Below are 25926 nucleotides of genomic sequence, written 5' to 3'. Positions count from 1 at the left end.
TGGCTCAGTGCAAAAAAATGAACTACAGAATGTCCCAGCTTTCCATTAAAATCGTGTTTTCTTCTTTAATGCTTATACGATGTGAGAAATGCTAGTTGTTGCTGGGTTTTTTCCCCCAAGACCGACGTCTGTATTAAAATATGAACCTTTCGCCGAGTTCGATGGGTTTTTTTGTCGGCCCTGATGTGGGGAAGCGACACCGCATCCCAGAGGAAGGGTTTCTCTGGCTTCACGCGGTAAATGCTGGTCGATGCTGGCGGCTGGGAGCAGGCCGGGATTTGCCGGGGCCAGGACGCTGCTGCGGCCGGGTCTGCTTCCCAGGAAAACGGGACACGTGCACGGTTGGGCTGCTTTTCTATAGGGCTGATGATTTTGCCATCCTTTGAGATGCTTGGTATTTTTCCCCCAAATAAAACTACCTTACACTTGTATGTTTGCCAAATGCTGCTTTTGGGGGCTAATTCCCCAAAGGCACTGAAGCGGAGGAGGGTGGATGTGGTGTGACCCCCCAAAGACGCCGGTGGTGGAGCTGGGGCTCACCATGTTTGCTGGCCACCAGCTGCGGTGGCTGTAAGAGCAGTGACATCTCCTCGAGCACGGTCCACCTCGGGATCGGTATCACACCGCCAAAGGGAATTTGGGTCTGTTCTAGGAAGCTTTAGGGTTGCAAATCAGTCCCAGAATTCAGGCTGCCAGTGCATCCTGGGCTTGACCTTCTTGTCGTCCTGAGCTTGATGTTGTCATCCTGGGCTTGATCTTCTTGTCATCCTGGGCTTGATCTTGTCATCCTGGGCTTGATCTTCTTGTCCTGGGCTTGACCGTCTTGTCATCCTGGGCTTGATCTTCTTGTTGTCCTGGGCTTGATCTTGTTGTCAACCTGGACTTGACCTTCTTGTCGTCCTGGGCTTGACCTTCTTGTCGTCCTGAGCTTGATGTTGTCATCCTGGGCTTGATCTTCTTGTCATCCTGGGCTTGATCTTGTCATCCTGGGCTTGATCTTCTTGTGAATAAGTGTTAAAACAGTCTTTTACTATGGGCTTCAATACTATTTTTTTCCATTCAGTAAATGGGGAGTCACTCAATAGTCCTTCTTATCCTTCCCATCGGCATGTTACTTTATATGTTATTAATCTTTTTTTTGTCCGGACACGGCCCTGAATACAGAAGTCCTGCATCAAAACGATGCACAAGCATTAGTGAGCTGTAAGCACTGTAATCCTATATAATTAGATGAGGAAATTAAGCAGGGGTGCTGCTGCTCCCTTTTGCTGCTAGAGACCTGCGGAACAGAGATTAAGGTCGTAAGTGTTTATTAATTTCCAGTGCTCAGTTTCAGATAATGAGAGCTTAACTTTTTAATTTAATTTAATTTAATTGCTCATCCCTAGCAATTCAACTGCACTTCACTGGTTTAACCTGCTGTGGAAGCGATAACTAAACCAAAAACTCTCCGCACCTTGAAGTAAATGGCCTCATTTTAGGGGGCTGGACTGGAATCTAAAGAGGAGAAGGGACCTGTTCACGGCTCGTACGTGCTCCCACCACTTTGGGATGCAAAGTGGTTCTTCTCCTGAAGACTCGAGAGTCCTTAAGTCCACCTTGAAACAAATTCATCACAGCAATAAGGCCCTGCACCTCCGTATTTTTTTTATTTGCCACCTCAGAGACAAATCGTGTGCATTAAGCAATGTAAAGATAGCTACAAGTCAAGGTCTCCTGGCCGGGGCTCGGCACAGCTCCCTGACGCTCGGTGTTTCTGGGATGCGGAGTTGGGCTCCGGCTGAGCGTTGCCTCTCTCAGCACTTGGCACCTCAGCCCAGCAAACTGACAAAAACATCTCTTTATTTTTCATAGGATTATTTTTCTGCCAATATATTCAAATCTTGTGGGGCTTTTCAACACCTTTCCAGCTTTAGTGGTTTTCTGTTGGATTTTCTGTACCCTTCTCAGATGGTGGCTGCTCTGGGATCTGCATGCACCGTTTTGCTTGGGTCTGTTATTGCTTCTGGTCCAAAAGATCCCCCGTCCACACCAACTCACCTTATAATGTCCCAGTGGGGTAAATGCCACTTTTTTTCCCCTTCCCTTCCGTCGCACTTGCCCGACGCAATGACCGCACTGGGACACGGGACACGGGCGACAGGCGAGGCGAGCGGGGAGTAGCTTTTTGCAGTAAGCTGGAGCAGCAGTAAAACAAGATATCCCAAACCCCAGCCTCCATCCAAATGAACTGTACCTTCAGACATCTCCAACTGGATTCAACTTCTGAGCCTTGGACTCACCTCTACTGGTGATGTGCATTGCTTTGATATCCCTCTTTATACATCTATACGTGTATATATAAACCTTGTTCTTTAATGCCTCCTACAGCAGCAAGCTGTTTCTCTCTTCCCAGAGTCTCCAGATGGTGCTGAAAAATCTTCAGAGCTTTGGGGGTTTATTTGTTTGTTTATTTTTAGATAACTTCCCACACTCGGGCCCTAATCAGGATGCCTCAGTCTTTCCATTTATCAAACAATCTCGCTTTTAGCTCGGTTTTTGTCCTTGCTGCCGGCCCCCTTCCCAAGTGGGTCTGCGATAAATCGTCATGGTTTATTATTAGTGTTGGTGCTGAAGTTCATTTTCTAAATCTCTGTTGTTCTTCCCCTTCCCAAAATAATTTGCAATTTCCTCTGTGTTGCGATCTCAGTTATTTGCTTACCTCCACGCTGGATCGAGACTGAGTTTTCCGAGGAGGCTCGGCTATTAAAAAATAAAACAGAGAACCACCGCTCTCATGTGCTGCTGGGAGAGTACTGCATAAATACATATATTTCTCATTCTTTCCAGGCTCCTTTTTTTTTTTCTGTTTGTGTATTTTCTAAAAAAAACCCCGTAACCCCATATTGTTGAATCTCATTTTGGGCCTCTAGAAATGAGATGATCCCACCTCTGCGCTTGGGGCGAGCTGGGATGGGTTTGAGCCCCAACTCCGATCCCAGCTGCCTTGCAGCTCCTCCCGGAGCAGCTGAGAAAAAGAGTTTTCCTCAAAACTTCCTTTTAGAGCAGATGCCCTTTGGGTTTGCGATGGATCTTCCTTTTTCTTACGGAGTTGTTGAAAAGAGGTAGGAGGTCACAATCCCTCAATCCTTTAGTATTCGGATTTGTCTTGCTGGAGCGATATTCCCAATTTTTTTCACACGCCCCATTAAAGTTTTTGCCATGCTTTCAGTTACATCGCCTCCTTCGGGATATAGGAACGAATAATATAAAACAACAAATATCTTTGGGGCATGTCATCTCCCCAGATTTTCTCCAAGATCCTTTCTGCGGTGGCAGCCTAATAACCAGTTCCTCCCGTTCGCGAAGCACCCGCCTCCTTTTCCCTTGCACCATTTTCGGCTTGCGAGCTGACCTTCAGTTTACACTGGTCCCAGTTTAATTTTATTCTTCCTGACGCTGCTCATTTGAGAGGAAACTAGCCACCAACAAACAGTAAGCTGATTTTTGCTTACAGTTTGCAATGCTCACGGCTCACAGTCCAAACCACCGCACCATGCTGATGAGAATTGGATGGTGATGGAACGTCTGTCCCCCGGGGAGGTCTCCAAGGATGAAAACCAGCACTTCGAGGCTGCTCGGATGCTCAGGCCGTACCAAACCTCCTTGGGGCCCCGGCACCCTGGCTCTGGGCTGGGTGACGCTGGGTGACTGGGGACGGTCCAGCTGTGCCACAGGGTGCCCAGCGAGGTTGTGCCGTCTCCGTCCTCGGAGCTTTTCCAGACCCAACTGGTTCAAGCCCCCAGAGCTGACCAGCTTTGAGCAGGAGGATGGACAGGGACCTCCTGAGGTCCCCTCCAGCCTGAACGCTTGTGTTACGCTCCAGATCTATTACCTGGCCAATCTGCCAGGTGACGGACCGAATTTAAAGCCCTCACATTGAAAGGATTCAGGGGAAGTTGGGTTTTTACAGCTCATGGGATGGCACCTACGAAAGAGCTGCGAATTTCCCCGCAACCTCCAGCGACGCTCCCCTGTGCCAGCCGCAGCCCCCCGCTGTCCTTAGCGCTGGCTTTCTCCCAGCTGAGACAAAAAAACTATAGAGTTAGCGAGGGGTTTTTTCCCCCAGTTTTTGTTCTTTCATCAGCATCCGTGGAGAGAGGATTGGATGGGTGCTGCAGATGAAGAGGGGCAGTAGCAGGAAAGGACTCCGTCCATTGCTCTGCTCTGCTTTTCTGTTGGATTTGTTCAAAGTTTCAGGTCTTCTCCCCAGCGCTTTTCCTAGGGTGCCCGAGGTGCCCTACATTAGCATCAGGATTTTTCTCTCATATTCCTAAAAAACTGCGATTTTGTGGAACGGGAGAGAAATCTTTCTTTGACACATGCCAACGAAATTCATCTCCCTGAAGCCGGCAATAGAAGCTGCAACGCCTGCGCGGCACCATGCAAACACCCTTCCTCCATCCCAGTTCTCCCTTCTATCAACCCGCTAGAACAAAATGGTTTAACCAAATAATGAATGTTGAAAGGGCCAGCCCCTGTAGCTTCACAACAAAGGCGAGAAAAATGCTAGGCTAATTATTATCTTCCTTTCTTTACATAGGCCTTTCTGTGAGGCTCTAGCAATTAAAGATGATGCTGCGGAACAAGCTAGACGGGAATTAGGCTGACTTGGGGAAATTACCACCCTGAGGTTTTCAGGATTTTTGTGCTGCTATGTAAATTCCCTTTGCTCAGCTTAAACTCTTTTAACCAGATGCATTACTTAGACAACATATTTTAATAGCTGGTTTTAAAAAATACACTTTAAAATTGTTTCCAGCTAGCTCTGATGCTAGCCTGTGTTTCTCCTGGTGGTCTTGAAACCAAATTCCTGGACGCAGATGCTCTCCTGACCCTCTTTCTCCGCTCCCCCAGCAGTCAGTAGAGCTCCAACCGAGACGCACAAGCCAAGCGGATAAATCGCTTGCCCGATTATTCACATACTCCGGTCGTTTCCCTTCCTGTGAAAACAAACCCGTAATCCCAACATAACATTCGCGCCGCATGAAGCAGCCTGCATGCGGGAACTGTTTTCTCTTGCTCCTGCCACGGTGAAAAAGGTCTGTGTGTGTGGTCCTCCAAGCAACCCTCTCCTCCTCCGGCGACAGGAGGGGCCAGCGGAGCGTTGGCCGATGTGACGTCCCTTGCTGCGCCTGTGCTTCGATTTCCGTGAGAACTGGGTTTGATCAGACGGTGAAGAAGCCTTTGAGCATGTTCAGCTCTCTTGCAGGAGGCATCCACCATTACCCAGCCTAATGGGACCTGGATGTCCAACATTGCCCTATCCTAGAGATAGGGAAGGTGCCTTACTCAGTGCTGGTGCCTGCTGGATTACACATCTCTGCTGGAAATGTTTTGCCTGAGAGGTCCTAGAAATTGCATTTGTCTTTTCATGGCCATGTTATTTGGTGCCATTTCACTGAGAGTGGCTAATACGTTCAAAGCCTGGTTTCCATCAGTCCTAACTGGCAAGCCAAAGTTTACAGCGCAGAATTTGCACCTGGACGTGCGACACTGCAGGCTGGGCAGAGGTATTTCCCCCTGGCTCTCAGTGTCATTTGCTCCTTCTCCCATGATAGTCTCTTCCTCTTTCATATTTTTTGCTGCCTTGACACTTTGTGCTTGTGTTTAGTCTAACACCATCAATTAAAATAGTGAACAATAATAGACCGAAGATCAACCCTCAAACAAATCCATGAGTAACCTCCTTCCACCCTGATACTTCCCTCGATATGTGCAACTCATGATTTCTTTCCTAAACAGTTTCTCATCTATCATACTAGCTCATCTCCAAACCCATTTTGCCAGTAATTACAACTGCTCTCTGTTCTGATAATTTTGCTTTAGCAATAGCTTGGTCAGAGTATCAGCTGAGCCCATCCCTTCGGAGGACAGTGATGGTTATAAATGCCTACCTAGTAGCAACCTGGTTCTCGGGAAAATAAGCAATATGTTTTAAATGCCAGAGTTCAAGTGATTTAATACTTTCCTTCTGCTTTCAATTTTGTTTTTTCAGTAAATTAAGTTTTCCTGGGAGAATGACACTCTCTCTTTTGCTCTACTAGATTCCACAGAATGTACCATATTTTTAAGCACAGCAAGTATTTCTAGTCTCTCTCGGCCACTTCTTTGGTATGATCCTACATTATTTATGTCATCTTATGTTCTTTTATATTAAATAAGATGTTTTATGGCTAGTTTCAAGCTGCATTTTTTCCCTCTAGATATTTATTCTAAGCTTTCAAAAAATGCCTGTATGAATCTAGAAGGTAGGCTGCAAGGTTCTGTGCGGGAGGTGGGCAGCTGGGATTACAGTCGTGCTGGGGTCAGCTTCCTAACACAGCGGATATAATTTTATATCTTATAAGGAACAATTAAATGGGGAAGCGGGAAGACTGGGGCAGGTTTTGAGAAAACCACCGTGCTGGCTGTTTAGTTAGAGGATACCACAGTGTCTAATATATGCAGACAGCAGAGACGAAGCGCGCTGGCCGGCTAAAAGACTCTTTTGTGGCGTTTTGCTGTAACGCTTGGCGAGGCTGCCCTTGCTTCACACCCTGCCTCCCTTGCTGAGGCACCGGGGTGGAGAAATCAGCTGCGGAGGATCCGGACAGTAGAGAGGGATTTAAACACCCCAAAGTCTTGTTCTTGTGTTTTCTAATAGATGGAGAAGGGGGCAACAATCGGTGTCCTGAACCCTCTACCATTCAGCCTAATTAAGTCATGTAATGCTATTATTAAGCAGGGAGGCTTAGCTGAGCCTCCGGGGAATGCCAAAATCATGTTCGCTTTCACTCTGTTATTTAAAAGCCCATCGCGATGGAAAATGACGCCCACCGAGTGGTGGTGTCATGGAACGGTCATGTCGGAGCAGTTTGCAGAAGGGATGCTCGCCTCTCACGAAGAAGGGGGTGCCAGGTAATCACCTCCTGAACCGACTGTCTTTCTGAGGCTGGGCTGGCTGGGAGCACGTTAGCTCGGGAGGCTGGGGAGGGCAGGGGGGCCTCGGGCCCACGGAGGGATTTGGTACCGCCCCGCCTGCGGAAATCAGTGGCATGGGCAGACAAACACCTTTGGATGCATTTAGTTTCCATGATTTTCAATGCTTCCCTCTGTGAGAATGCAACATAACTACGGCAAAGTCACTTGCAGACTTCTAAATTAAGGGGAATAACTGAGTTATTGTGGCCCGTATAGCGCAGGGGACAGAATTTCACCTCGCAAGACAGCATCGCGCTGGGGAAGGGACATAAACCCCGTGCCCCGCCGAGGAGGTTGTGTGCCTGTCCCAGCTTCCAGGCGGGAGGGCGAGGGCAGCCCCGGGCTCCACAGCCCTTTGGCCCGTTGTTTCGGGAGATCCAGGACTGAACCTGCCAGCACCCGTGAGTCTGGTTTTCAGGCTGAGCCACCATTTCTTCAGCCTCAACCCAGGCTAGCATTTTCGTAGTATCACTTCAGCATTCAAGAAGGGAGGATTGCCATCGCAGGGGTTGCTGCTTACAGGGTTGGGTTTGGTTTTTTTTTTCCTTCTTCCTTTTTGTTTTTGAGAAGCGGGCAGCAGAGTGCGAAGGGGGTTTTGCAAAGCTCTGGCTCTGCCAGGAGAGGAAGGCTCCTGCTCAGCAGTCCGTAAGCGCCCTCTGGTGCAAACCCAGCCGGCTGGCTTCAGCTCTGCCCCGTAGGTTTATCCAGCAAACATCCACGATGGGTGTCAATTTGGGTGTTTCTGTGGTGGAAAAGGGGGGTGACAGCCACCCTGAAGGCAGCACTCGCCGAGAGAGAGAGCCTCCTCCGCAGGCTGGACATCGGCACAGTGCTCCTGAGACCTTGCTTCAGGTCGTACCAAGATTGGTGGTGGTCAATGGGATTGGTCTGGTCTGGAATTGAGACGCCCAGTTGGTACCGGATTAGGACAGAGAAAGGCGTCAATGGTTCTTTGGAGACCATCTAGGCACCCCAGCAGAAGACAGGAAGGTTGGAAAGAAAGGGGAGCTTCCAGACAGCACGAAAAGCCAAATTTGAGGGTAATTAAGGGATGGGGCACTACGTGTGAAACACGGGCCAGGAGGGCAGTGAACGATAGTAAAACAATGGCTGGCAAGATGACTAGGGCAGTGAGAAAGGGAGGGAAAAAAAGCCACGAAAAAGATGAGAAGAGCCACTCAGGTTTGGCAAACCGAGCTTGACGGCCAGACAAGAAACATGGGGAGAAGCTAGCTGGGGATGCAAAGAATGATTAATGAGACAATAAACCATCAGGGCAAAAAATTATGTCAGTTAGGTGCTGAGAACACAACACAGAGCATGCAGCTAATCAGGCGTTGGAGCGCTCGTTAATGCACCCCAGCAAATGGGCTGCTGAAGGTGGTGGCTGAGTCCGGGGTTCCTCGGGCTCACGGTGCCACCAAAGTGGGAGCATCTGAGAAATGAGGGAAAGAAAATGGAAAAGCGACCGACTCCCTGGGATACTCTGAAATATGAGGAGCAGCTGCAGCTATTTTTGAAGAGTTAGGAAACCCTAGTTGCTCATAATTATCTTCATTTCTGCATAGGGGTTACTTGCCAGCGTGGCAATTTGCTGTTGGTTGATCCAGTCTGAGATTGTTTGCAATCCTGGCCCGTGGGTATCTGCTGCAGCTTGGGGTGCTGAGGCAGGATCCGCACCAGGGATGCACCAAATTCCTCCCAGTCCTGCAAAATCGGGGCGTGCCGAGGTGCGGTGCAGTAAGAAAACGGTTGAAAAAGCAAAACAGGAGGGAGATGAAGAAAAGCACACATCTCTTAACGGAAGGGGTTGAAAGGGCTGAAGAGTTCAGCGCTATTGCTTTCACTTGCAAAGTTGACGGGACAATTAAAACGGACGTAGAATAGGAATAAGGAAAGTGGAGGTGAAAGGCTATTTGGTTTGAGAACATTCGGTTAGTAGGGCCTGAATTTATCTCGGTTTATTTGCTTTGGCTAATGACTTAAGGAAGTTTTAAACTATTGGGTTGTAATGGAGGACTGAAACATCCCTGGAGGACTGGAGGAGATTAACAGTGAGCCCATTTATATAAAGCAGGACTTACAGGCTAGGTGATGGAGTTTAGATTCCTGAAAACTACTGGGACAACCTATTAAACATGTAATTCCTACGGACCTGCAATACTAGTAGGATGATTAATGAATTCATATGGACTGTTCATTAGAAAAAAATGGTTTTAAATTAAACGAAAAAGCTTTGTTGGGTTGCTGACCCAGAAAAGAGGAAGACTAAGATCGTTTGGCTTTAGTAATATTATTGACGTTTCAATGTTGTGTCCAAGCAAAAGATCCTGTGGAAAACCTTGCCCGGCTTGAGAAGGGGTTACAAGAGGAGACCGTGTCTTTCTTCTAGCGATTTCTGAAAAACAGAACTGTTTAGTGGGGATGCTGAGGGCCATTTTGTAGGGGACAGCATCCTGCTTAGGGTGTGGTTTGGAAGCCACACACCTTCATCTGGTCACTGCTCGCTGGGCATCGCTGCCAGGGACTGCATCGCCGCCGGGGACCGCATGGCCACCGGGCAGGCATGCCCTGGCAAGCAGGGACAGATCACGAGCCGACGCTCTGGTGTCCTTTGCTCGCCCGGCTGCTCCGTGCTGAGGTTACACACGGCACACGCGCAGCCACCAAGGCGTAGGTGACTCCAACGGGAGGAGCCCGCTGCCCAAACATACGCACGTGCCGCTGCTTATTCAGCGTGGAGAAGGGGAAAGCGGCAGCAGTCACTCCCTTTCGGCAGCTGGCTGCTGCAGCACGTGTTTCTTGGCCACTTCTTGCTACCGCAGCTCCTCTTTATGCATCCGACAAGGCTTTCTGCTTCTTGACCTGTGCTTTTTCGCATGAAACGTTCTGGGTGCGTTGCAAACAGTTATGCTGGATGCAGGACAATTCGGGCGACGATGCCAGTAATGCCTCAAGGAAACACAGTTTGCATAAACCAACGCGGACGCTGGCTTATGTAACTGGGCATCGAGTCTCGCCGTCAAATCCGTGCCAAAACATCCCTTTGCTTTTCTATCATTCTTTACTTGGTGGGGAAGCTTCAATGTAAATATCTCTCCAAAGAGAGAAAAGACTTGAAACAATAATCTACCAGAAAATGATACTCTTAAGATTTTAAACGATACCTTCGGTGGGTCAAGGGTGATCAGTAAAACAAATCAAGCTGTGCTTGGCAAATAAAACTTGAAAAAAACTTTAAAAGATGTCAAGATGTAGCCTGTAAAATCTTCTGGACTGAAATAAGAGATGAATTTGCAAAGGTGTTGAGGCCAGATGTCACAGCTCATGCTTCCACAGATGCCTCACAAACACTTAAAGCAGAGGAATGTTTGAATGCTTTAGGCACAGCACCAAGACACTATGGATTTAGGAATGTTAGGGCGCTACTGCTCTGAACTGATACACTTCCAGGGGAAGTCTCTTCCCACCTTTATTCAGTGCCTGGAACACCAGAGGCTCTGGTCTGTGTGCTGTTGACTTGATGCAGAGAAACACTTCAGTGGAATGTAAAGGAATGGCACAGCTGGCTCTGAACTCATTTAACATCCCCTCGTTTACATTGCAATACATACGGGACAAACAGTGCAGTGATATTATTTATTCTTCTATTTTTTTTTTTTCCCCTCAGAAATAAAGAACCACCACAATCTAAGGAGGCTGGAAAAGGGCCTAGATCATCATTTCTCAGCGGGACACATGGCAGAAATCAGAGCCTCCGGACACAGTTTCTCCAATTCGGCTTCTGAAGACTGGGTAAGCAGTTTTCAGTGTATAGAAAAGGAGGCTCAAGTTATGCTCCTGTTCCTGTGCCTAGAAATAATATAATGAAGGAGAAAAGCCAAGCATCAGTCATGCAGCAAACTGCAAAATGGCAGCGTTTCCCAGAAATTGAAGCAAATGCAAAAGAATTTGCTTTTGGGGTTAAGCGTGTGTCGCTTAAATATAAATTCTGCAATGCGTAGCATTTGTTACAGCCTTCTTCACACAAAACCAGCTCTTTTCCAGCACACGCTCACACTGGGGCTGAAGTATTTAACAGCTTATAACAAGGAGAATTTACCTGTTGGTATGTAGCCTAGCAAAGTGTTAAGATTTACTTTATGGAATAAGCAATAGAGGACATGAAATATTGATGTTAAGGTCAAACACAGCATGTCGGGAGTCAGCACACAGGTACCCTTTTAAGGCAGTATGGCATTGGACCAAAATAAAATTACATTTTTCCTCCATGAGAGGAGCAAGACTGAGAAAGAGAGAATTTTTCTTTGCCTTTCTCCATGACTGAAGCCCACATACCCACAGTCTCCCTTTGCTGTAGGGGAAAAAAGCAACCATTTTGTTTCTGACTGCATCAGAACATACACAGCCTCATATACGGCTTGTCCAATTACTCTAACAGATCAGGGTACACATCTATACGGTTGTAACCCATCCAAACCCAGCCTACGCAGGATCAGGTTAATAGCTGAAAACAAAAACTGCCAGAAACAAACCTTTCTGAGCGGGTATTAGCTGCCAAAACTCTCACCACAGTGAACCACAGCTCACGTGTGAGGAGGTAGTTGTAAGAAACAGTACTGTCGTAATGTACAGCAGTGAGAAACACTACCGGTAAAAAGACGAAAAAAAATAGCACTAGTGCAAGGGACAGTATCAGAGGGTTGCTTACATGCTCCAACTAGGTTCCTGGATTAGTGAGACTAGGACAGGCTCAGCAAAGCACCTGGGCATGCACAGCAACCCGTTCCCCACAGACTAACAGGTTCCCCAAGTCAGCTTGGTCCCCCCGGGCGATGGTGCTAGTGGCGAAGCCGATGATAAATGCTTTTCCCCTTTGCCCGAAGGTGCCATACAGAGCTCTGGGTGACAGCGCACCCTTCTCCGAGTTTGTTGTCAAAGCTGGGAGGGGCGAGCGTGTGCCGCGAGCCCAGGAACACCCCGAGAGGGCTGAAGTCTGAACAAGCCAGAAAGCACTTGCCTCCCTCGCCCAGACTAGGCGCCCGAGAAACACTTGCAGGATCAGCACCCAAAAGCAACGCCTGACGTCACTCGGGTGTGAGGGCGTTCCTGCCCTCGGTTCTCCCTGCTATTCTGCCTCCCAGTGTATTTGGCCAAACTAGGTTCAAACTCCGCAACCATAAAAACATCCACTCTAGTCATAGGGATACTGAAGCTTAAATGGTCTTTCATTTCCAGCTTGTTTTTTTGGATTCTCTCCCATTCTTAGACCCATGCGCAAAAAGAGCTCTTGTGCTTCAAATTTTGAGTGCGTGGTCCTTGGCCGCACAAATGTCATATTGATGTTTTTGTACTCAAGAAGCTGCTTCTGGGATGCTACCTGATTACCAAGAAACTCTAAGTTTAACTCGAAGAAGATTTCTATGTGAAAGACATGGAAAATTCCCGTAAAAGAAACAAAGTCAGTTTTTTTCCTCTTAACTTACTCCTAGCTGAAGCACCTCTTGGGCAGCCAGTTTAACTAGCAGAAGCTATGTCAAAAAAAAAAAAAAAAAAGAAATCCTAGAAATTACAGTGGGTTTGGAAACCTGCTTGCTGAACGAAGCAGGTAACAGCTAGTGTCCGCTCATAGCATAGAAGGTGATATACTTTGGTGACAGATGAAAACATGCCCCGTTGTCATGCTCCTCTTCAGCACTAACATCACGGTGAAGCACTAAAAGCACGTTGAAGCTATCTCAGGCAGGAAACCCAAGGAGAGGGCAGCACACCACTTAGACAACTTCATCGCACTGGGATGCGAACACAAGGTACCTTCGGTTCTTAAACACTCGTCCAACACTGTGTGTGGAACGAGAGCCTGGTGCTGTTTCTGGTTCGTGACCCTTAGCACAGTGTGTGTTCAGCGACGTGGGTAACGCTACCCTGGGTCAACACTTTCAGGTGTGGTTGATCCAGTCATAATCTACCTCCACATGAAAGGCTGGTCTCTGCTCGTAGGTTCATCAGGCAGATCCAGAGATCCCTCTTTATTAGTCTACACTTTGTTCTAGTAGCCTCTGGGTTTGCTATAGTCAGTTTTCCCTCTGCAGAGAAAAATTTAAAATAAGGTATTTCTTTAGAGAAGTATTTTCTCCAAAAGCAGGGGAAAGAAGGTAAGCATTCAGAAATATAATCTGGGAGGTAGCATGAGCGCTTCTGACAGTGTTAAGACAAAGACACTCTGTAAAATACAAAGCCCTTAACTTAGTATCGGTACTCCTGCCACAAACCCGTAAGATTTACCTTTAATCAATATTTACAATATGGGTAAGGATATGTTTATTCTGTTATGTACCTGAACAGATACAAAGGACAGACTAGCTTTGGAAACATCTCACAAGTATATTTATTAGCCAGGAGCAATTTGTCTCAAATGCGTGACCCATTTCATACTTTAAATGGCATTTCATTACAGTGCAGCTGCACAAGCCTCCATTCTCCCCTAACAGATGCTTGAAATGCAGAAGGCAGACTTCAGCACACTAGTTATTTACATGCATAAGTTTCTGGATTTGTTTAGGTTTGAGGACAGTAGTTCAAGAAAAGTCTGTTTGCCTTAATCATTTGAAAAGCTTCTTTCTTTTCTTTCTCCACTGTTTATTGTCCACATCTTCAGTATCGTCAGGAGGATCTGGTATTACAAAGCCATCAGTCATTTTATAGTAGACTACTGTGGAATCTGACTCAACTATGGCCAAAGTAACTGACAGCGGGGTGTCGGGATCGTCTTGTGGGAGAGATGCTTTCTTCAGGATTTCTCTTATCCTAGAAGAGGAAACAATCGGTTAGAAAGGAGTCCACAACCACCTAACAATGGCACAAAGGTAAAAGTGCACCATTGCTATTTTTATTCAGCCTGGTTTTATTCTGCAAATTTGTCTTTACTAAAGAAAGCATAATATCTGTTCTAATAAAAATCCAAAGCCATATAATCAAGCAACGAAATCAAATAACAAAGAATCTTATAAAAATATACTCTGTTACAAACACCTCTGCTGGAAATGGCTCTACACATGCTTCTAAGCTTTGCTTCGGTGTACTACTGCGCACATGCCTCGACCATCCTTCAACTACGACAGTCATAGCATGGCAATCTCTAATGGCCTTGTTTTCATTAGATTAAAAAAAAAAAAAATTATCTAATTTAGTAACACATGGTGTTCAATTAGAGAACAAAATAATTAAGAGTTGTTCCATTTGTAGAGGTAAGTCTTCCAGTCTCTGTGCTACAGTTCTCTGCCAGCCTGTGGAAGACCCAGGAAACAAAGCCAGGTTTCTCTACCTCCCTGTCTAGACTAGAAGCCACAAGGTTAATGTTCTTCTTCAAGACAGTCAGCATAAATAATCTCTTCCTTAAAAATTCAAGACAAAGTTACGCAATTTTTCCTGTTCATCTTATTTTAAGAATAACATGCCAGTTGCTTTTCAGTTCAGAGCTGAGGATTCCTGGAGTCCTTGTATTACTGTTCCGACTGGGGAGCAAGTCCTGAAGGAGTGCAGTGCCCAGGGGCAGAACAGCAACGCTCCCCACAGCAAGCATTTCCAGAGGGAGCCTTCTCCATCACCTAAAGCTTGGGTGCAATAGGGCTCATCTGGGATTGCCAGGACAGGTTACGCTCTGAGGAGAGGTCAGCTATGCAGTGGGAAAAATCACCCCTCTCTTCATGTGCCCCTGAGATCTCATTCACCAGAAAACACACATTTCTGAAGCTGTAGTTGAAAATAAGGCTCCTTCTAAATGCATCAGCTTTCAAACTTTAATCATCATCTTCCTTCCAAACCTCTTTGATCCCTTAATAAAATCCAAATGGAAGGCGGCAGAGAATAAGCAGCAGCCTGGAAAGCCTATGCTATTAAACCCGTGACCCTTTTAAGTATCCGTCTGTCTTCTGAACTGTTCATAATTCAACTTGGCTAAATTCAGTTGTGCCTTTTCTTTTGCTTTCACTACTGGCCCATACGTAACACAAGGCAAGGCAATACAATATAGTTAGTTAGTCTTTTCATGCAACAGAGATACTAAGGCTGTGAAAAGCCATATTCTGGTCCTCCTACCATCAGCACGTTTCATAACAAGAGAACAAATAAGCAAAGAGATACTGTATTGGCCACTGGCAGAAGAGAGACACCCGCAAAAGACTCATACTTCAAGCAACGCGACGTTAACTTCTCTGCTCCCTGCCACCTTGCCACTGCTTTGTGGGCACGTTTACTTGGCAGGTGCCTCAGGCTCAGGGCCTTGCGGCGGGAACGCTAACTGCACCGGGGGTATTAAGAGAGCATAAACGCAAGCCTGCCTTCCAAAGCTGTAGGCAATTAATGGTGGAGGTGCTCTGCAACAAGAAATGCATCCCACCATAAGCAATGCCTCAAATAAGGCAAGGCCTGCCAGTGAAAGCACTACCTAGTGAGGGGGGTCATGTGCCTGCTGGAGTTGCACCAGTAAGTACCAGGTGAATCGCAGGTGCACCGGGACAGCAGTAAGCAAGGACAAACGAACCAAATGTCTAAGGCACAGCGGTGAAGCGCTGTACCTCTGTGCTGACGCCGGGCACCTTCTGCTCTTGTCACTTCCAGACCCTCTTTAGGGGTACCTCCAGCACCACGATGGCTTGCCATAGCTGTGGCGGGTGACGAGGGCCTGGGAAAGGATTCCAGATGTCCTTCCAGACATGCTACACATGCAGAGAGCAAGAATCCGTTTGTCACACCTCGGTAGCTCCTGTCTGGAGGAAGCTCTGAATAAGTTGTCAATGGTGAGGCCAGGCTACTGGCAGAGACCCAGTGAGGAAAGAACTATCCATGGCTTTTATGCAGCAGTGGATACTAGTCTCTCTCTTTCTCCTGGGAATGTTAACTACAAATAACAATAAAAAGCCAAATAAAAGGGCACAGCTACCCAGGAGAGAAATTTTGGGACCCAAAGAAACCAAACTTGTGTTGAGTGTGGACAGCCCCATACCTGGAAGCAGACCCAGGCAGTGGCTTGTATTCACCTGTCAGGCAGGGCAGAAGGTCCTTCGTATTTTCTTTAGTAACTGTCACCATTTCTCTTCCTAGTCTATTAGGGGTATGGATGTAACAGTGAGGCCTTAGATCTAGATTTCCCATCACTCGTGATTTCTTCTTATACTGTCAAGCACAGACATCTGAACATTTATTTCCCCCCCATTTAGCACTTAAACTTAGAAGATGCACCATGATCCCAAAAGTGGCCAGGTCCTGACAACAGATTAATGACATTTTTTCACATCCCTGACTTACTTTTCAGGAGACTGAGTTTCAGGCTTTATGTAAAGAGCACAAAGACACGCCATTGCCTCAGGATGATCTGCTAACACTGCTGTCCACAGAGCCCAATGCTTTCCACTGCACATGAGGAATCAGCCTCTATCGCCGTAAAGAATTACAACTGCAAATGCAAGATTCTCCTCTTCCCCCTTTTCTCTTACACAGGCAGCCCCGAAACAAGAGCTCTCATTCATGCATACCACAACTAGCCATAATGCAATGCAGCACATCTGCAGATTAGCGAGAGCGTATCTTTTAAAAGAATAAGCTTCGGAATTCAGGAAGTCTGTATCAGACGCCTGCATTTCCTCTCCTCCCCTGAAGGCATCACTGTTAGCTTCTGCACCCAGCATGTTCACAAAGTTTCTCTGCAGCAGCGGACATTTCAAAGAAGGAGTCAGAGAACATCTGGGTTTGTGCTGATTTCACTGCACTTGCTACTTGCCACGAACAGAAAGATGAAATATTGCAGGAAAGGTATACTTTTTTTAATCCTTTTGATGTATCTAACACCGTCTATGTGGGGAGAAAAAAAAAAGGCAAGAAGTGTCCCTGGCCTTCTGAAATTCAAAGGAATGCATGTTTGACCTCCCAAACAAGGCAAGAAGCCTTTATTCCAAGAGGTACAGCCCTCTAGGCTGCCCATCTCACACAACAGCTGCATTCAATGACTAAAATGAAGCCCTAAACAAGAAGCCCATATGTAACACCTACCCCCAACAGAGCTAGCTGACTTCATTTGCTAAGTTAATGGTTACAGGTAAGCTCCTTAATGATCAGTCTGCCACACCATACAAGTGATGTCAGTTATAAAAGATGGCTTTTGCTTAAGTAAAAGTGGACTTAATGTTTCTGCAAGTGTCAAATATTAGAAGCCTCTGGAACAGGGGAATTCAATACATCCAGTACTTTGGCATACTCCACCAACAGTCTTGATAACCTCCACTCACCAGCATCCTGACCAGCCTTCTCCTCATGAGTCACAACTGTGTTAGGACACATTCTGCAAACACTGTTCCCATTGATACCAAGGGGTCCACAACGGTTTTGGTTCCCCAGCCTTTATAGGCCATGGTCCAACAGCGTGAACCCCACAGAAGCTGTGGTGTCAAGCATTTGGTGTGGACTGGCTCTACCTGGTTCCTCCTTTTCAACAGGCATTCAGATATGCCCACTCCACTGGCTAGACATCAAGTTTTAAGCAGAATGTAGAGACTCAACACGAGAAAAGGTGCAGCTGAGAAACAGTTGATACTGTTCTGCGGTGTCTGAATAAAAGCTTAGCATGTTTTCAATGCAGTCTCAAGTAAAGCCTATGTTGGAAGAAAACTTTGTCATCTCATGAAGGACACTGTACAACACAATAGGCAATCACCTTAGTACACGTTCACCCACAAGCTCTGCCTTGTTCATGGCCTCAGACTCGCTCATCCACAGGCTCAGCCTGGCTAGGAAGATGGGGGACAGTCAACCCTATACATGCCGCCTTCTCGGGATTTATGCCAATGACTACCTGGTGAAGAATAGAAGGCATCTAGAGCCCCGAGAGAGCACACAGAACAATCAAGCGTGTGTGCTGCTGCATGCACAGTGAGCAGTCTATGAGTTAAAATATCCTGCAACCACTCTTTTCCCTTCTCGCCCCCTCCCCATGAAGAAAAGCCATTCAATGTTAAAACAGGCAATGCAGAAGCTTTAGGTTTCCCACAAAAAAAAGCACGCCTCGAACAAAGGCACTGTGAAAGGAAAATAACATACATAAGCTAGGGGAATACAGACGCCACAAGAAACACTGGAAAGTTTCCATAAACAGAATAAGACCAAATATTTTTTTTAATAAGAATTCTCATCTGTTGCAGATCATACAGTCCCAAGTTTTCAGAATAGCTTGAAACCCCTTCTCTAAAAACTGATGGCGTCTGCATGTTTGCTGCAAGCTAGGATCTGCTCCCACCAAGGCAAGTGCCAGTAGGATGAAGCCCTCAGTTTCCACCTCGGAAGCAAACTCACATTCACCTCACATTGCAGGAGATGAAAAGGATTTCATCTCAACCACTGAAGGAGACGCTGTTATACAAAGTAAAGAGCTGGCATTTCTAAAGCCCTTTGCATCAGAAAAAGGACTTTAAAAATGCTTTCTACAAACTACAGTCAGAAGGGACTGCTTTTTTCTACCAAAAAATTAGTCATAAGAACAGGTTTAACTTACCTAACGTCATGCAAGGACCACTGCAGCTAAGGTAACAGCATGACGAATGTCATCCTGCATCTGCCTTTACTGCTCCATTCAAACTAAATGGCGACAGTGAACTTACGTGGTCAGCTATTACTGTTGCAATTAATAGCTTAAAAACAAAACAAAACCCAACAACAAAACAAAACACAGAAATCCATACAAATCCATCCAAAGAGGGGAATTTTCCATCTTTCCCCCATTTTAATTTTTTATTAACAAAAGACTTTCGCCCTAGGTGGGCCTTCAACACGCATCAGAAATCTGTACCATCTTTTCTAATGATCTGCTAACAAAATGACAGAAAGAAAGAAACAGGTATACGACTGGTGAACTTCAGGCAACTGTAGCTTGAGGTTTTAACTGACTGTCCAAAACCTAAAAAAGAATAGAATCGTAAAGGAAAGAAAACATGGGCAGGAAGTTTTGTGACAAACAAAAGAGTATTTCAATGATATATGCCATGCAAGCACCTCTGAGAAGCAGCGGTAACACTGAAAGCTCAGAGTAGTTTTATGGAGGTTGCATAGTGCTCCATTGAGCTGAAATGGAACTACTGCCTTCCATGCCATAAAAGCCAAAGGCTTTCAATCTGCCCTTTATACTTGGATGAATAATTCATTGCAGGCTTGGCCAGCCCGAACAGCTCCCTCCCCTCCATGCAAGGCAGGGCTGGAGAGTCAACACAAGTTGGCCTCTGTACCACTACAGAGATCATGACGCTGTGCATCGGAGTGCGCCATTGTACCAGCCTTGTCCAGCTAGGCCCCGTGACAAGAGAACCAAGGCAGAGGAAACCTCCCGTAAAGCACAATACCTTGAATTCAGCCAGCGCTACAAAAACAGCACAAAGTGAGCGTGGCTCACCATCAGGAACGCTGCTCCAGACATTGCTGCCTGCCCTGCAGCTAGATTAACTTAGTGCCTTGAAATATACGGGAAGAAGCCACATGGTGGTGGTGGGAGGTAAACGGACACCACTATTTCTTGGGGTTTGTTTCCAAACTACAGGAACATGGGATGCCATGAAGAAAGTAATGTTTTTGTAATGGGAAAAAAAAAAGAATAAAACTAAAGCAAACACCACGTGCCTCACTGGTCAGGAAAAGGAATTGAAACCCCAAGGAATATAAAGTCCTTTTTTCCATGCAAGTTGAAAAAGGAAACAAGACAAATCATGCAAAAGGGAGGAATCAGAATTCAGCAACTTTCTACAAGATACACCACTATAGGACGTTCAATCATAGTACTGCATAACCAACTCAGTTGTATGAGCCACATCAATCACTTTTAAGCTATTAATAAAGAGTTTGCATTTAGAAGCCATTAATTACATTTTCAATGTGTGATTTACTGTATGAGTAAGCTCAAATAATGCTTATAGCAGAAGAGCTACTGACAAAACTGTAACGAGGATGCAAGATAAGGAGCATGTCACACTTCCAGTGCCTTTAAAATAACAGCGCTTCTTACAAACAAAACCATTTCAGATTAGAGGAAGATCTATTGCACAAACTACAGATTTAGAGGAGGATAAACCGCTTCCAGTCCTCAGATTTGCTTCTGAAGACGCCTCTCTGCTTTAAAATGAAACATACATGTATTTGTTTTCCAAAATTACCATTTTAACAAAATAACCCTTTCCCTCTTAGCCTAAAACTAACTTTGCAGTCTCTATAACCTCACGCAACTGACGTCATTTTTCATTTCCAACACTTGCATACAAAAAACAAACAGGGCAGTGACATATCATTTAATCTGATGGTTTATTACTAACATTTTGCTTAGACAATGTTATTTGTCTAGGACAGACAGCGCGTAATTCCATTAGATCCAGCATCTTACTCCCTGGCCCTTGGAAGGATCAAGGCTTTCAACGCTATCTAGAAAATCCAGCTGTCAACACTGTGAGCTCTCCTACACTTGCTGAGCTTGGTTTACGCAAGTCACTTCTGCCAGCTTTGAAGCAGGACTACCTGTATTTAACTGCTTCATCCCCTTTGGGGAGCCACAATGCTGGAATGTACTGGCAGTTAGGTACTCGCTGTGCACCAGGATGTCGTCTGCAGCAGTGAACAGCAAACACGTCCCAGCCAATGGACCTACGAATTCCTCCTGCAAGCATCAATCACTGCTAAATTCAAAGGCGTACAAACACAAGGTTCTCAAAACCTTAGCCAGCTGTGTGTGGTTAAGAGCGTGGTCCAAGACAGACAGAAGTTGTCTCTTATTCTCCAGATCTGTACTCACAGAAGATTCAACTATCTTCATTTTAAGAGCACGCATATACTGCATGAAGCCACTTCCCAGATTGTATGAGACTACTGTTTGCATTGGTGATCACTTTGCTCCAGAACCCATTATTTTGCAGTTCAGCAAATTACTGTGCAGCCTTACACCGGCAGGGAAGGATGATCAGCTTTCATCAAGCTGTTTGTAGTGAGCTTAGTAAGCAGAACAGCTTTTGCCTTAAGCAATGATCTGGCATGCATAAACTGGACACAATGAAATCTTATGATAGGCTAAAAAACATTGAGCAGATTATTTTTTTTATATTTATCATTTGCTTAGGTGTCTTGCTGGTAATTTCCACAGCAAGTTTACTACGGCCTTTCAAGGACACACTCGTCTGAGTGTCAGCCAAGCAGGAATCTTCATGAGACACCTGGGAAGGCAGAGCTTGGCTGAAGTGGCTTTGAGACGAAAACCACCCCTACCCAGGCCTTACTGGTGAAGCAAGGAAATGCTGCCATTTACCAGCTGCTTTTGCAGTTAGCACATTTCCAGGCCCAGCAATGAGAACAGAACCTTCCCAACACCCTCCAATGGCTTACTGTCAACATTAAGTGAGCTGTATTCACTTGTACTCATACCTCTTCCTCTACCTTTAGCAGGTAACACAAAAACCCAAAGCATTGCTTTGAATAAAACGGCAAAGTAGCTAATTACAAAAGCTTTCCTGTCTACCTATAGCTTGGTAAGTCAAGTGAAAAAATATCATTTAACACATCAGATACCTAACAAGTCTCCTGGTATCAAGAATCACAACAAGAAAATAGTCATCACTGTCATTATTAATGTAATACTGTTTCCAACTCCTTCCGTAGGATGCCTTTTTAATGGCCTCCCTCTACGCTACGTAACTTTGAGCTGTAGTTATTGTCTATACCCCCCATTTTTTGCCTACTGTTCCAGCAAAGGAGCGGTTGATGCTGTCCGAGGAGTTGATGCTGTCCTTTCTCTACGAAGACAGACCAGGCCCCTCTGATCAGTGGTGATCTACTAATGAGATGCCAAGCATGCCTATGCACATGCACGCTCAGTAACACAAATACAAGCATATACGATCTTCCTGCCTGACAACATCTATGGGTATCGAGCACATACAGGCTTTAATGGACTCACCTGGCATTACAGCCCGGTATTCAGCCCATTTTAGTGACAATACGCTCTATATAGTTGTTCTGTAGCAAAACCTAGTCACAAACTGTACTTTTAATCAATGTGATGCATTCACTCTTTGCTTCTCTAACACACATCCTTCCAGTAATGGATTCCATCCGCACTGGTGCCAGAAGCAGAGCAAACAGTATCACCACAGTACAAACAAGTTCAGAGGCTCCAAATGAAAAGCCCCAATGAAACAGTAAAAGATAGGACATATATGCAGTGCAATATCTCACTGTCATTAAAAGCCAATTAGAACATACTTGCTGGCACTGTTCCAATGCCAGGAATCAAAGTTTCCAACCTAGGTGGAAACCTACTACATTAAACAGGCACAACTCAGCACGTAGGCGTAATTTCTCAAAGATCCCATATCCTAATTTGCTGCCTTCTTTTCCCACCTAAAATCTAGTTTGAACTGTGAATAGCAATGTGTCCCTCTCACACACATACAGTGATCTGCTTCTTGCAGAGAGGCTGAACGACACTCAGCATTTCATTCTGCAAGACCTCTCAGCAGCTTTCCTCTGTTGTGGAGATCACACCATATTTCTCTACAAGACCAAGCCCACAAGAGTGACTGACCAATATTTGCAAACGGAAGATTTTTTTCAGCACGTAGATATCACTCAAATCCATCAATATCTAGTAGGTATTTTCTTCCCCCTCACAAATGAATTGTTTCTCTCTTAGGAAAACACATAGCAGAATTAAGATGGAACTCTGGTCGCAAGAGACTGATCTGTCACTTCTAAAGCCTAAAAAAAAAAAAAAGGCAAAAACCATAGCATGTCTAAAACATCATTCCTAGAGCGCACACAAACACGTCTGCTAAGTGCAATTCATTAGCTACCTACTGCTGTGTCAGGCTGCTACCCACAGAGCAAGAGGAAACAGCAAACACTAGCAAGATCTGTAAAGCCAGCCCTGAGCACACGCTCCTACCACAGAGTAGGAACAGAAGAAATTGAACAACGTACCACCATGTGATGCAGCTGAAACAGTTCAGGTCTTCAGAGACATCACAGAAAAGAATGGCAAACACCAGCAAGAGAAGGCGGCCATTATCAGACAGTAAATCATACCGTGTGTTCGAGGCTGCTCTAAGGGCCAGTTAAAATATACCGTAAAATTACTGAAGCGGAATTTCTCTAGGCTGTAAATATCTGTAATATCACAAAGTCATAGCTGTGTTGCCCTCCGCTTCAGAATTACTTAGTCTTGACTACGTAAGGGAAATAAGTCAAAATCACAGCTCAAGGGACAGTTACTCATTAGACTCTGGATAAGTAAGAGGAATTTCCAATTGAAAGTAGCCAAATTATACTTTCAAAACAAAAAGCAAACCAAACCAAAAACACCAGGCTTATCCACAGACTCGACAATTAAAAAAAAAGTTTATTCCTAGACAGGTCTTAGAGAGGATTTCTTTCCTCTTAGGTACTTTAAAGCCCAGTGAAACAAAAAGTATTGCTAGATTTCCCAGACTACAAAAAAGCACAAGAATGTTCCAAATAAAAGCTGTGAAGGTCTTGTATTCTAACCTTGTCTCTCAAACACATACTTTGATATCCATTGTTACTTCCTTGAGCATAGGCAACTTCTAAACAATATGAAGCGTTTATCAGCAGAAGGAGTCGGTTCCTGTGGAAGCTGACATCAAAGGCGTACCACTTTCAGGGAGGGAGAAGCAGAGACTGATGCAGCTTAGAAAATTAAAGAAATCTCAACTTTGCGTGTATGTTTGCAGCACCCAAAATAACTCTGCTTACAGGCTGAGATAATGCTTTCCTCTGATACTCCTTCGCTTCCTTCCCTTTCCCCTCTCGACCAAGTCATCAGCAGCCTGTTAAATATATCTATTCTTCATTTGATCTTATTGGTAACGTGAGCCAAACACTGACCACATCCTCACCTCTCATGGCTTAACGATATGTGCACAGGTACCGGCACCATCACTTGGAGACTGTCCTGTTCTTTTTCACGTGCGTGTAAACATACGAGTTGCAGTTCTGCTACTCCGACATGCTTCACTTCATGCCAGTTTCTCCCTAGAAAGGTTCATCATCGATGGGAAGGAACAAAACACAAGTTTTAAGCATTCAAATATCAAATTTGGTATTTAAGTTAACATCTTAGGTTCTGTTTTCTCTCCCTCTCCTCACAGATTTCCCATGAGAGACAACTACCCCATTTAACTGTCAAGTTCCCCTTCTGACAACAGTATTACTGTTAAAGAAACCCATAGGAGCAGTACTAGTCTGCTGACTCCAGAGCTACGCTGATTGATGGTGAATAGGGATCTGTCTGACAACGCTTTGTTTCAAAAAGGCAAAAAGACGACAAAAAACCATCTTTGTCATCTGTAATCCAAATTTGAACTTTATCAGTACCCTAAACTGTGAAGGAGCAGGTGCTAAAAGCATAATTATTGATGACACACAGTTCTTCCTTTCTACTTGAAGAGACAAGGCTAAAAGTTTTCGTTGTATAACAACTACTCTCAAAGCCTATTAAGGCATTTTCTTCAGAGATGTAACACTAAGAGACACAGTGCTTTCTGGCCTGTAAAATCCCTCCCTTCCCTGACCTTGAGAACCACCAGCCTCCAAGAGAAACTGAAGTATTTTTATTAGGCTGGCTGCCTGCCTACGCACAGTGCCTTTTCAATAAAGCCAACTTGGGACAATCGCAGGCAGAAGTTTAAATATCACATAATTCTGCTCCACTCTTACAAGACATCAGATGACTACACTGCATTTGTCATAATTATTGCCACCAGATTTCCAAATTATCTTTTTTCCTATAGGAATCCTTGCCCTTTCCAGAAAACAGCACCCTAATCAGGCCAGCACACATCAGCCATTTGCTAAATGGTAACCTCACTGTTTGTCACTAATCTACAAATGAGGACTCTATTACCAGCACAACCACTGAACTTGTAACTTCACTTTTCTATGTCCCTTTTCCTTCCCCTAACCCTCTTTTGCTTTTTTCCATGCCGAGTGCCTTTGCCCTGGAACATCTGCACCTGTAACTGCTGGACAAAATGGGTCCTAATCTCCGTAAAGGTTCCACGTAGGCGCAGGAGAGAAATCTTCAGCACCAAAATACCATCTGTTTCTCAGGTAACCATCACTGCATTAAGTTTCAAAAAGAACGCCAGGGACTTTTGTAGGAAAGGTCCTGCTAGTGCACAAATTTTAATGGCACTTAAAGGCAAGTACATTTGTTGAGGTCTCTCCAGTGGCTCCACTGAATTACCTTCTAAGAGGTCCAGGTACACCACAAACGCAGCATAGATTTGAGCACTGTCAGATATATCAAGAGACATCATTTCGGTGAACTGAAATGCAAAAAGTAGCGTTGGTCAAGGAAAGCAAAAGTTATATTAAAAACACACAGACCAAACCCAGAATCTGTACAGCTATCTAAGCCACTGAAGTCTGAAACCAGCTTTAAGGACTAACAGGCAATTAAAAATACAGGAGTTGTTTTCCGACAGTATCTTAAGAGCTCTTTTTTCCACATTCCCCCTATTTCGGCGCTTAAGAAAGCAAGCCAAATAAACGAGGAATCGCAGCTATTTCTGGAACAGATCTAGCTTTGTGGAGAAGGGCTATGAACTTTACCTATTTTTGCTGCCGTACATCAACATAAGATGAGGGCCAAATTAAATACCTCCATGTTTTCAGTATACTAAAAGCTAAGATGGAGTCAAAGTTTAAGACGCTTGCGTTTTCCAGGGGTGATTTCAGCATTTACAACCTCGTCCCCTACTGAAAGTGGCATCCCCCCACAGTCCCCCCGGCTCTCCTCACGGCGCGGGAGACGAGCCCCCTCAACAAGCCCGATATAAGGGAACACGTTATATTAACATCTCCCCCTCCAGCACCCCTTCTCGGGGCGGG

The 25926-nt window shown here is 45.3% G+C and overlaps 1 protein-coding gene across 1 annotated transcript; it reads right to left on the bottom strand.

The window, feature by feature from the left end:
* Window positions 1-13604: 13604 nt before the first annotated feature.
* On the bottom strand, window positions 13605-25358 carry TSEN15 (TSEN15 tRNA splicing endonuclease subunit). The gene is made up of 3 exons (XM_009575806.1): window positions 25280-25358; window positions 23931-24066; window positions 13605-13809 (listed from the first exon to the last, which is right to left on the bottom strand). Exons 1-3 carry the CDS (start codon window positions 25350-25352, stop codon window positions 13605-13607), a joined length of 414 nt encoding a protein of 137 aa, XP_009574101.1. The 5' UTR covers window positions 25353-25358.
* Between the last annotated feature and the right edge of the window lie 568 nt (window positions 25359-25926).

The sequence above is a fragment of the Fulmarus glacialis genome, unplaced genomic scaffold (assembly GCF_000690835.1).
Source record: "Fulmarus glacialis isolate BGI_N327 unplaced genomic scaffold, ASM69083v1 scaffold29654, whole genome shotgun sequence".
NCBI classification, from domain to species: domain Eukaryota; kingdom Metazoa; phylum Chordata; class Aves; order Procellariiformes; family Procellariidae; genus Fulmarus; species Fulmarus glacialis.
Note: the sequence above shows the minus strand (reverse complement) of the source record. Positions and strands in the feature narration are given on the sequence as shown.

What these genes read in the sequence shown, in the direction of transcription:
- TSEN15 (XM_009575806.1), bottom strand. Translation starts at nt 25,352, where the DNA reads ATGATGTCTCTTGATATATCTGACAGTGCTCAAATCTATGCTGCGTTT. An exon ending in GTACCTGGACCTCTTAGAAG is followed by an intron (nt 24,067 to 25,279) that starts GTAATTCAGTGG and finishes GAACCTTTCTAG; the next exon opens with GGAGAAACTGGCATGAAGTG. An exon ending in ATATCGTTAAGCCATGAGAG is followed by an intron (nt 13,810 to 23,930) that starts GTGAGGATGTGG and finishes TTCCTCTTCTAG; the next exon opens with GATAAGAGAAATCCTGAAGA.